Source organism: Perca flavescens, chromosome 16 (genome assembly GCF_004354835.1).
Source record: "Perca flavescens isolate YP-PL-M2 chromosome 16, PFLA_1.0, whole genome shotgun sequence".
Lineage (NCBI taxonomy): Eukaryota > Metazoa > Chordata > Actinopteri > Perciformes > Percidae > Perca > Perca flavescens.
The window spans coordinates 26,045,454-26,057,569 of record NC_041346.1 but is presented as its reverse complement, the minus strand read 5'-3'; the positions used below and the strand labels follow the sequence as shown (position 1 = coordinate 26,057,569).

Genomic DNA, 12,116 nt, shown 5'->3' with positions numbered 1-12,116 from the left:
ATGCTTTCAAGCAGAGCACTTAACAGGACTTCAATCTTCCCCCGTCACAAGTACCATTTTTGCACACTCTCTCTCTCTCTCTCTCTCTCTCTCTCTCTCTCTCTCTCTCTCTCTCTCTCTCTCTCTCTCTCTCTCTCTCTCTCTCTCTCCACACACAACAGCACCCTCCTTTTTCTATGCCTGCCTTGTTCTCTGTCTTTCTGTGCTGGAATATCTGACAGGCACTGAAATGAGCTCCTTCCTACCAGAGGAGATGTTTCTCAGGAGGCAAAGGCAGCCCAAAGAGTCACATCTTTCACATTTAATCTAATAATCAGACCCTTTTTTTAACCAGGCTTTAGAGGGTTAGTTATAGAAATATTTGCTCCCTTGCAGAAAGTTAGATGAGAAGAACGATACCTCTCTTATTTCTGTTTGCTGAACATGAAGATACAGCCAGGAGAGGGTTAGCTTAGCTTAGAATAAAGACTGGAAGCATGGGGAAACGGCTATTATCCGAACATTTGTTTATGTTTATAGTGCTTTTAAACTTTTATTTTGACAGTCAGTATATCATGATCAAGTGGACATTGATATTTTATTAAAACAGTCATGGTAATGGTTGAAATGACTGTTTTGACTGTAATTATAGTTGGTAAGGTGCAGTAATTGTGAAAACAAAATAATGTTTTTTTATGTCACTGTGCATCAACCCTGGTCACTTTTGTAGATGTGAGCCAGTAAACAAACTCCATGTCTCACAGCTCTCCTTTGCTGTGAATAAGCAGGCAGTTTATAACAGAGTCTCTGGCAGCTTTCCAACCTTTAACCCTTGTTCTTTGTCAGCCATGATTAATGGCAGGCTAACTAGCTGCTAGCTTGCATTGCCGGAGGTGTCTCCTGGATACTAAATGAACTCTGACAAGTCTTTTCCTCCCTGCACTGATGTTTTTATTAAATGCTGCAACAGCTACTCCTGGAGGTCGATGAAGGGAAATACATCTACTATAATATCATATAATTGTTTTACGGCATTCAGAAATAAACTTCATAGTTGTGGCACAAACAAACAAACAAAATGTGTAATAAAAAAATAGCTTAAGAAATTAACCCTTTAACAACTTTCTCAATGGGCCCCAACCAGACACTGCTTTTGTGTAAGAGGTCACGAGCAACAAAAGACTGGAAACCATCTTCAAAAATACACTATTACTACTACTACATATTTTACAATCTTATATGTTTTTATGTACAATCTTAATCTGAAAAGTAGCTTTAGCTGTCAAATAAATGTAGTGGAGGAAAAAGTACAATATTTCCCTCTGAGCTGTAGAAAGAAACATCAAATGTAAATACTCAAGTAAAGTACCGCAAATTGGTACTTCAGTACAGTTCTTAATATACTTAGTTACATTCCACTACTGTGTTTATGAGTTGTAACTGTTTGCTTTGTTTATCGGTGTTTTTTGTCCCCAAAGGTGCCTTCCAGGCAGCACTGCATGGAAGGCACCTTTGGGAGGCACTGGTTATGGTTATGGTTAGGGTTAAGGTTGCTTTATTAATAGTTAATAACTAATTATATATATAGACCATTTATAGTTGACTTAAGTCATCTTTACAACAATATACCTTCACTTTGTATTCTACTTTTCCTCCACAATGTTAGGCGTACCTCAAAATAGTGCTTTAAGTACTTTAGCAGATGTCCAACATTGATTTTTTTCTGACAATACGTCTGTAATTTCATGTTGACACGGTGGTACTTTGCAACTAAAGGATCTGAATCAGTGCCTGAATTGGACAAAAAAAAAAGGTTGCAGTATATTATTATTATTATTATTATTATTATTATTATTATTATTATTATTATTATACATACATATATCTTGTAGGGTGACCCCCAAATAATCGATTATTCAAAGATTCCATCTAAGGAACCTGAATCGACAGCCGATCTCAGTCGAATCGTTGTAGTGTCTGAAAATGTGCTTATGAAACAAAGGACCATTCCATTCGAGCTATATGGGGCCACTGAATGTCTGATTTTGCATGGAATTGCTTGTTTTCTTCTCCCATAAATCATGGTTTCTAGCCTGTTTTAGTATAAATATCAACCTAATAACAATACTGTTAATAACAATTAGAAGTAAGGTAACTCATGTGGACAAAAATCAGCAGTGCCGGTACTAAGTACTGGTGAGTACTTGCCCATTTCAGGCCTACTTCTTCCACCTGTGGGGGCAGGGTCACATGTGGGTAAAACACACCTGAAAGTAGAGACATTACATCACATATAGACTCTGCTGCCCCCTGCTGGAAGTCACTCTCTAATACACTCTGTTATGACATTAATGCCTAAAGTTGGAAAAACGGTTAAACTCACTGCAAGTTGAATAACAATAAGAGCGTTTGGAACCAGCTCCTCGAAGTTTGTGGGACTTTTTACGTAAAGGTTTTGAGTTCAACTTTGTGAAAGAGTCCTATTTACCTTGTTCCTTCTCACAGAGGGATCATGTTTCTATGCAAAGCTGTTCACACAATTCAAACCGCTCCGGCAGGACTCGGCTCCTTCCTGATGTTGTTCCCGGCTGCTCCCTCCCCCTCTCACGACTCCTCCTCTGCCGGGCTTCTCTCGCTCCAACGATCCGATCTTCCAACAAAAAAAAAATCTTTCCGTGCTCAGGCTTCCTGGAGCTTTTGTGTTATATGTTGGAACCGATGAAGAGGAGACGCGTCAGATATGAAATATAAAGAAACATGGTACTGATGACCGAGCAGGAGGACAGACCTCTGACCCCGTTATCCGCACCGGAGAAACTTTCCAACAGAGACTCCCGAGGGAATCGGTCGACGTAAGTCGGGATAAAGATGGAAAGGAAGGGCCCGAGTGGCTTTCCAGGCCTAATGCATTATGATTATTTGCATTCCTATTCTACTTTTTTTTTTTTTTTAATTAAAGGGCTGCTGTGCTCACTTTAAACAGATCCATGTGGCGCGTACGTGGCTCGGGATAAGAGCAGATAGGGTTAATTTGCATCTAGAAGAGAAAACTTTAAATAACTATTGTACAATTCCAGCTCATGGTCTGTTTTGGCTTCTTTGCATGACTTGCGGATTCCCTGCATAATTGTGCATGTACTTGTGTTAAGACACGTTTGGCATTCTTGTGCAGTTGATTGATGTGCAGGAAAACAGAACAGTGTGTGATGTGTGATGTGTCCAGGTCTGATGTGGACCATGGGGCTGAGTGGAGACCGAGGAGGCACGGAGGCTCACCTCCAGACCTCCAGCTGTGTCTGGACACAGAGACAGACCCCTCGGAGAGCAGGAAGAAACCAGCCAGCGTCAGGTGAAGAAGGTTCTACATTATCCTCTGAGTGGCTGCTTGTGTAATAAACCTAAAATAACCACTATAGCTGAAGGAATCAGACAATTGGTCATATTTTAAGCTATATTTCAAGCAACAAAAATAAACAACACAAAATTCTCCTTCTCCACCTTTTATAGTGCAGGATTTGCTGCTCTCTATCACTTTAATCGAATAATTTACAGTTTTGGACTGTTGGAGAGAAAAAAACATATAATTTAAAGAAGACACTTCTAATATTTTCTAACAAGAAAATACTTGGTAGATGTTGTTTATATGTTTTTAATATTTAATTTAAACAGGTCTCAGTCTCACTGAGAGCATGGACAGAAAGTCCATTAAAGTGAGTATAGGCTTTTAAAATCAATCTGTAATGAGAATAATTGTTTAGTTGTAGTCCTAAAAAAAACTAAGAAGTCCAAATACTTTGACGTGCTATAACCGGAATTCATGTAGATTCCTTAATTCTTATTAAATCCAAACTTTCTCATCAATGGGTTTGTATCAACCAGGTCAATTTACACATAAAAATGTGGCCTTTATGGCAAAAATGCTAATATATAATCATCTTTGCTGGTACATTAAAAGCTAAAATTATAACTTAGCACCATTCTGAAGAAATCCAAATAATATAAGAATATTTCTTTTTGAAAATGAAATCATATTGTAGCTTTAACTGGATTTATTTCACTAAAGTAGTCAAAACGGTACTGTAATTACACCTAACTACAGTGTTACTACTAAGTGCTGTTGCTGTGCAAGCAGCCGTTATGTAACCACGGCTGGCACCATGCGAAGCCAAATGAAAGACGTTTACTTTTGCCAGATAATTCACTCTGTGAGCGTGAGAACACAATGTCTGTTTGCCGAGTTCTAACGCTGTAGCTGTCCTAGAATAGCTGATAGATCTCACCTGTCCTCCTTAGTTGTCACCTTCACATTAACGCTGACCTTTTATTTGTCAGATTGAAACCTGTGGAGCAGCTTTCACCTGTGCTGAATCCAAGTGACTGTGAAACAAAATTTGAAAGGAAGAAAGCCCAGCCCAGCCACGTACGGACACATCTTATCTAATCACCAAACAAATTTTACACGTTTTTTTTTTTTTTTTTTTTTTTGCAGTTTCTTAAATGTCCTAATCTGTTTGGTTGTCTTTCAGTTATCAAAAACAAATGCCCAGTATCATAAGTTATTCAAGGAGGTCAGCAAAGATGAGCTCCTCAAGCAAAGTAAGTTTCAGATTCTCTTTTCAAATATAGTGATGCAAAGAAATGTTGCTAAGTACTGTTTGTGCCAACAGGCTACACTTGTGCCCTGCAGAGAGACATTTTATATCAGGGCAAGATGTTCGTCTCTGATAACTGGGTCTGTTTCCACTCCAAAGTCTTTGGCAGAGATACCAAGGTTCAGTAGGATACCGTCACTGTCATCAAGTTCATGTTTTGTGGCTGAGTCTTCTTGTCTAACATGGTGGTGTTTTGTACAGATTTCAATCCCAGTGCTGTCTGTGACGTTCATCAAAAAAACGAAAACTGCACTATTAGTGCCAAACGCCCTCGTGATCGAAACAACAACTGATCAGGTAAGAAGACTGTTGTCACAATCTGTTTTTTTTTGTTTGTTTTTTTAAACCCTTTTTGATATTATCATGATTCTAAATGGAAATGTTTTCCAGCATGTGTTTGTGTCCTTCCTCTCTCGAAACACCACCTTTAAACTTCTGAAGTCCATCTGCGGTCATCTGGAGGTAAATAACATCTTCTGTTAAACATGGCTTCATCCTAATAGAATTCAGTTTTTTTTGTCTATTATGATTTTTCTGAAACATTTTTAGTGTGGTGTGAACAAGATGCTAAAACAACAGGACTTCATTCTAACTAAATCTAAACTTTCTCATCTCTGAATTGCAATCAACTGGGTCGTGGCCAGAAACACGACTCCAAATGAATGCTAATGCAGCTACGGGTCTGCTGGGGGGGTTAATGGGCGACTGTTTGCTAACACAACTTTATAAGGTGTAATATTTATATTAGCTGTCTTTAATTTCAATTTTTAAACATTTTTTTACAAGCCCTCAGGTTTTTGTTTTTTGTTATCCCAAATGTGCATTTTATAATGTTATTGTAGATGTCTTTTTATCTTAATTTAATCAAATTCAAATGTATAGGTCAAATACACAATCATACACAGTGCAATGTGCAGTGAAATTGATTGTGTACCTGTTCCGGCTCAATAAAAACAATAACAGTACAAATTTTATTTAACTTTTATAGGCACAAATAAAGAAAGAAAGAAAGAATGTCATAAGGTGATCCTATTTCGGGGTTGTGTTTATAGCTTGTTATGCTGCTGCTAAAAAGTGGCAAAAAAAACTAAGAATGCTGCTTTTCAAAAAGAAAAAAGTATTTTCTTCTACATACTAATGTGTTGCCATGTGATTCCAGGTGGATAAGACTGGTAGCATTCCCGTTATTTCCTCCTGTGAAAACAGCTTCAGAGTGAAATGCCCATCGTCGCTCCCCCTGGTCAGTCAGCAGTCTGTTCTTCCAGTTTTATGGGATGTTTTTGTACAGGATGTATTTATTGTTTTATCTTTTCGTATTTTCCATTGTTCTTCACAATACCCTCTCTGTATGTGGCACCCATTGTGTTTTATCCTTCCTGTATGTGCACTGCAGCACTTTTCTGCGGACTTCTCCGCCCTCGACGGGGTTGTGCAACAAAGACGCCAGGAGATGATGGAGAGCAGCAGCTCCGGCTCTCAAACTCCAGATTACGACAAAATAACTGGTGTGTGCTCCATCCTCAGCCCTCTGTGTGTACTTCTACTCTTTACACAGCTAGCATACACTAACTTTAATACTACCGTACACACATTTGTAGTGTTTATCTCCAAACGTACTTAGGGTGTCGGGTGTCACTGTGGCTCAGACAGACTTTGGCTGGACGAAAGCCGAGTGAAATTTGATCCCTCGAGGCTTTGCTTTGTGTTACAGTGAAGACAGTTGACATGAAAACAGTGATGATCCTTTTGAATTATTAACATTTTTGAAGGTATCTACATAAGAGCGACATGACACTCATGAACGTGTCATAAACATTATAAACAAGTCATAAACAGTTATGACATAACGCTTCAGTCAGTAAGGCTATGTTTAGACGGAAACGATCTGAAGAGAAAACGCAAAAGGGGCGTTGCGTTCTCACTTTCTATTCCGCGTTCAGACGAGCGTTACGGGAGGGAGATCTGCGCGCATATGGTGACGCAAAAGTGTGTCCGCGCGCCTGCGTAGAACCTCCCTTCTACTTGTCTCCCTCTCCTCTCTACCTCTCCCTATTAGCGCAAAGCTGACAATTTTGTCTGGACAGACGAGGAGGTGGAGTTATTGCTCCAAAAATGTTTTCATGAACACATACCTACCTAGGTATCAACATACCTTCAAGTAAAGTGTTACCACATTTTTATTACGTATTGTCATTTTTTTTATAAATCTTAAACAGAGAGCACTTGTTGGTGGGTCTATAAATAATAGTGGTAGGCAGCCAGAGTCACGCGTTCTTTTCTGTTTATCTGAGCAGACTTCAGCGGCCTCCCGGACAAACTTCTAAGTGCAGTGAAGAGCAGAGAGGTTTCAGTCCATGCAGACATTCACCTCCAGAGTCCAAGCCAAAAACACGGAGCTGCCCTGAAGAACGGTATTTCAACACTGGATCTCTTTGAGTTCGAAAGAAACTTTGTTAGCACTTTTGGGTTTCAGTGTGTCGTGGAAATGATCCGAAAAGAACTGAAACAAGCATTAAATAATGCACAACAACACTGATGGATTGATAGGGAAAGTTATTTTTGGCTGTACGTTAATAAGAGAAAGACAAACCTTGTCACAAAACCCACGTCAGGAAGAGAAAAGAACATCTATCTGACCAGGAAGAAAATCCAATCAAATATAGTTTCCTCAGAACCCAAACCATGATTGTCTTAGATATAATCTGGTCACGTGTACTTCATCTGCCAACTCCTCATCTGACAACTCAATATAGAATATACATTATGTAGGAAGAGCACATGACATCGGTCCAACCTATTTTCAAATATTTAGCATGCACCGTGTCATTTCATAAAACGGTCTTCTGTTTACAGAGGAGCCAGGTGAGCAGATTTTCAGTAATCAAAACTTTTATAAACATTAAAACAATCTTTCATGTGTTGTCAGAGCTGAAATACCATTTATAAACTAAGTAATTAATGTATAATCAAAGGAATAGTTTGGCAAATACTCTTTGAGGAGTATCGATCTTCTCATCTAACGCATGCAAACACAAAAGCGCATATTTCCAAAATGTGAAAATATTCCCTTAAAGTGCTCATATTATGCTTTTTGGCTTTTTCCCTTTCCTTTATTGTCTTATATTTATTTTGTGCATGTTATCGGTTTACAAAGTGAAAAAGCCCAAAGTCCCCCCCCAAAGGGACTTACCATCTCCAACAGAAAACACTGTTCACAAACTGCTCCAAACAGCTCTACTGTAGTCCAGCCTTTACTTCAGAGACAAATGTGGTCACTTTGTAACACACGTTATAATGCTCACCTAGCTGCTAGCATGGCACGCCCTCATACTCTGCTTCTGACTGGCTAGTAGTCCTTACCTAGGTAATGTCAGGTCACACCCTCATACTCTGCTCCTGACTGGCTAGTAGTCCTTACCTAGCTACTGTCAGGGCACGCCCTTATACTCTGCTTCTGACTGGCTAGTAGTCCTTACCTAGGTACTGTCAGGGCACACCCTCATACTCTGCTTCTGACTGGCTAGTAGTCCTTACCTAGGTACTGTCAGGTCACACCCTCATACTCTTCTGCTTCTGACTGGCTAGTAGTCCTTACCTAGGTGCATGTGCAACTCCCAACAAAGATGGAACAGAAGTGAGATGTCTCACTCTGTAGCTAAAACAGAGAGCTCAACACACAGGTTGAAAAGAGGAGCTGCAGCAGTACGACAAAAATATGGTGTTTTTTTTTTTAAATTAACCCATGTAAACCTATTCTGTTACAACCTCTAAATACAATTATGAACCTGAAAATAAGCATAATATGAGCACTTTAATGTTGCAGCTCATTTATTTGCTTCCAAAAACATTGTTTGTTTCCAAATCGACATTATTGTTTTTCCTTGTAGGGTCTACAAAGCTCAAAGACAAAGCCTCACAGCCCATGTCGCTACACGCCATTCTCCTCATCTATTTGTTTCTGTGAGTAAGCACGGAGGTGTCTGTCATTGTGTGGAATATTTGTTTCCATTGTTTGGGCGTGTTAGTTAATTGTTCTGTGTGTTCAGTGTTTGAATATTTGATCACTCTCTGTGTTTGTGTGTCTCTCTTCACAGAGTCACTGTTCTCGTCTTGTCCTCCTGTTACATGGCTTTCAAGATCGTGGCTCTTGAGCATCGTTTGAACTCGTTAGTGTCCGTGGGGCAACACATCCGCAATGAGTAAGAGCTGGATTCACATACTGATGTGTTATTGGTGTCAGTGTCACCAGACGATGAACAAATGCACTCATACGGTTTCATTTCTGTTGGTAGTGCAGCATCACATGTTGTTTGGTTAACTATTTTACTGCACATGTTGTTGCAGCAACGCAGTGAGCCACAGGCCCCAGAAAGAATCCAACTCTGCGATATATGGAGAACTGTCTTCCAATTTGTTCAAGCTAGAAAAGGTTTGTCCAGGTTGCAAAGTGTCAAACATCTTGTGTTCAGTTTGTGTGTTTAAAGGGATACGCCACCGTTTGTTGAAATAGGTCTTATCACGGTCTCCCCTAGCTGTAGATAGGTGGGCCAACGCATTTTTTGTGCATGCATTGTTTTAGTCCGGTGCAACACCGGCAGCGCCGCCGCTAGTTAGCTTAGCGTAGTGAATGGAATCCTATGTTGCCGGTTAGCATGTTGTTAATAAAAGTGAGCCAACAAAAGACAAAAAAACAACCTAATTACTTGCACTGAGACAAAAAATGCGTTGGCCCACCTATCTACAGCCAGGGGAGACCGTGATAAGCACTATTTCAACAAACGGTGGCGTATTCCTTTAAAATGTTATGAATATATTCTGCATACACCAAAAATGTTTCACAGTGTTACAGTGAAGAAGAGTGCAAGCTTATTTGCTTATTGACAAGATTGATACCACTCTCATGTCTATACCACAATGGCTGGAGCCAGGAGGCGGTTAGCTTAGCATAAAGACATGAAACGGGGTATAAAAAGCTAGCCTGGTTGTGGGACCAAAGGTAACAAATCCACTCCTCTGAAGCTCTCTAGTTAACACGTTAAATCTTTTTTGTTTCTAAAATCCTAGATTCAAAGAAGCCTTCGGAAGCTACTTGAAGAGACTTAAAAGAAGACTTTTGTCTGTCCGGACAGAAACTTCCCTTTTTTTTTTATCAGAAATGTTGGTCAATCACTGAAGATCAGCAGTGGTCAGATTTGGTAATAGATTTGTTGCCAGAGCACGGACAGCTCATACAGAAAGCTTTCTTAAAACTGTGTGAACTTAAATTGTGCAATAATAGCTTCTTTCCTCTTTCCACTCAGGACTATTTTATTACATGTTTTGCTGGAGCTTCAACTTAAGCAGAGTGTTAGTGTTTGTTAGTGTTAGCAAAGAGAAAGTTTAGACTTATATGCAGTATTTATCTGAGCGCATTTACTGAGCATTTCATAAAAGTGGGATTTTTTTAAAGGTCAAACATTTCTTAAAAGGTCAACTTGTGCTGTTCGTATGTTTTTTGTTAGCATTAAATTGCAGATAAATTATATTTATGTCATGAATATAAATCACTCACATAGGGATATTTGTACAATATCTTTTAATGACATTTATAGACAACCTCTTCTTACACTGTGATATATCTGAAGATATAAATGGGGCTTATGTGTGTTGAGGTTTGCTAAGTGAAAAGTTTAAAGGTATTTTAATTGTAAATAAGGCCCGATCTGTACGTTTAAACATTTAATTACATGTTTATTTCATTGGTATTGTTGAGGAGCTTCTCAACTGATCACAATTTTAAAATGTGTCCACAGAAACTTTGGTTCTTGTTGCTGTCGAGTTTTTGTGTATTTAAATACCTGTAGAAATAGAAAAGAATGAGCGTGTGCTTTGTGCTATGGTGGTTTGTTTACATCTAGATCACAGACTGTGCCTTTAACAATTGTATATATCACAGGCCTGAAATAAATGTCTCTCGTACAGTTTCTGTTGTTGGTTTTTTTCGGGAGCAGCGAGCTTGTGATTACACGGGGCAAACACAAATCAATGCAAACTCTCTGAAAACTGTGACGTAACCTTATCACAGGCACTGATGCCTGTTGGCAGAAGGGGGACAAACTAGTATTCAGTTTACTTTTAGTAAAAGTAGCAATACTCCAGTGAAAGGTGTACTTTTACCTAAATAACATTATATACGTACTTGTAATGAAGTATTTTATCAGTGTGGCATTAGTACTTTAACTTAGGTAAAGAATCTGAATACTTCCTCCATCTCTGGTGGGCGTGCAGACTGCAGAGCATTTAATGTGCAAACTGCAGCTGTCAAATACTGTAAATGTAGTGGAGTAGAAATACAAAGTAGCATGAAATAGAAAGACTCATGTAAAGTGCAAACACAACAGCTCTTGAGTAACTGTACTGCACCTGCTCTCAGCTTCCAAACATACAACACGCTCTGTGGTTCAGGCTCTGCTCCTCTTTCCTCTTCACTCCCACTCTGCTCTGACTCATGCAGTTTTCAGACTGGTATAGTTGTGTGTGTGTGTCTGTGTGTGGGTGTGTGCGTGTGCGTAATACAGTTTGTGTGTTGATTTCAATTCAGAGTACATGGGATGGACACTAACATCTACATAAGAATGCAACCTAACAAACTACTCAAGTACTGTTAATTACAAATTTCAAGTACTTGTACTTTACTTGAGTATTTTTAATGTCATGCCACTTTATACTTGTACTTTAATCTTGTACTTATAACTTCATCAACATTTTGAATGCATGGCCTTTTCTTAATATTTCTCAGAGTCATTTTATACTGTGGTATCACTGCTTTCTTACTTAAAGTAAAAGTTCTGAATACTTCTTTCACCACTGCAAACTCTTGATAAAAGATGCCTTATTGTACCTAATTTTCAGGTCATTGCACATTACTTGAGTATTTCCATGTTCTGCTACATAATGCTTCAACTCCACTACATTTATTTGACAGCTTTATGTACTTTCAGATTCATAATCATACCAAATACAATCAATGAAAAATAAATCCTGATGTCTTGTCATAGATAAAGCTGCCCAGCAGCATGTATAAAGTAGTTAATATAAACTATAATACATTTATAATACAGTACTTTTACTTTTGGTACTTTATTTTGATGCTCATACTTTTTGTACTTTTACTTAACAGAACACGTCTACACTGTGGTGTTGCTTATATTTATTCCACCACTGTAAACAATGTATAAATGGTGCCTTTGCATATAAATATACATACATGTAGAAATCAGCACATTTCACACAAAAAGCTGCAAAGAAAAGATGAAAAACAAACATTAAAACACAGATGCAAAACGCAGGAACATTGAAAACCAACGCTTGCAATGTGCATTTATTAAAATCGGTTAATCTGGATCTTTATTTCACAACAAAGCAAACCCGCCCACTCGTGAGTTTTTGAACCAATGACACGCGCGCCTCCACAGCTCGTCTGCCTATCAACCCGCGTGCAGCCCA

At 38.8% G+C, this 12,116-nt stretch overlaps 1 protein-coding gene across 2 annotated transcripts; it reads left to right on the top strand.

Moving 5' to 3' along the window:
- Positions 1-2,501: 2,501 nt before the first annotated feature.
- Positions 2,502-10,594, top strand: LOC114570990 (GRAM domain-containing protein 2B). Of its 2 annotated transcripts, XM_028601712.1 has the most exons (14): positions 2,504-2,831; positions 3,203-3,328; positions 4,312-4,399; positions 4,506-4,575; positions 4,647-4,750; positions 4,833-4,928; positions 5,022-5,093; positions 5,791-5,871; positions 6,025-6,136; positions 6,926-7,042; positions 8,519-8,591; positions 8,726-8,830; positions 8,976-9,060; positions 9,696-10,594. In XM_028601712.1, exons 1-14 carry the CDS (start codon positions 2,737-2,739, stop codon positions 9,732-9,734), a joined length of 1,263 nt encoding a protein of 420 aa, XP_028457513.1. In that variant the 5' UTR covers positions 2,504-2,736; the 3' UTR covers positions 9,735-10,594. The 2 variants fall into 2 exon arrangements, with proteins under 2 accessions (XP_028457514.1, XP_028457513.1); XM_028601713.1 differs by lacking the exon at positions 6,926-7,042 and having other exon boundaries at positions 2,502-2,831.
- The last annotated feature ends 1,522 nt before the right edge of the window (positions 10,595-12,116 follow it).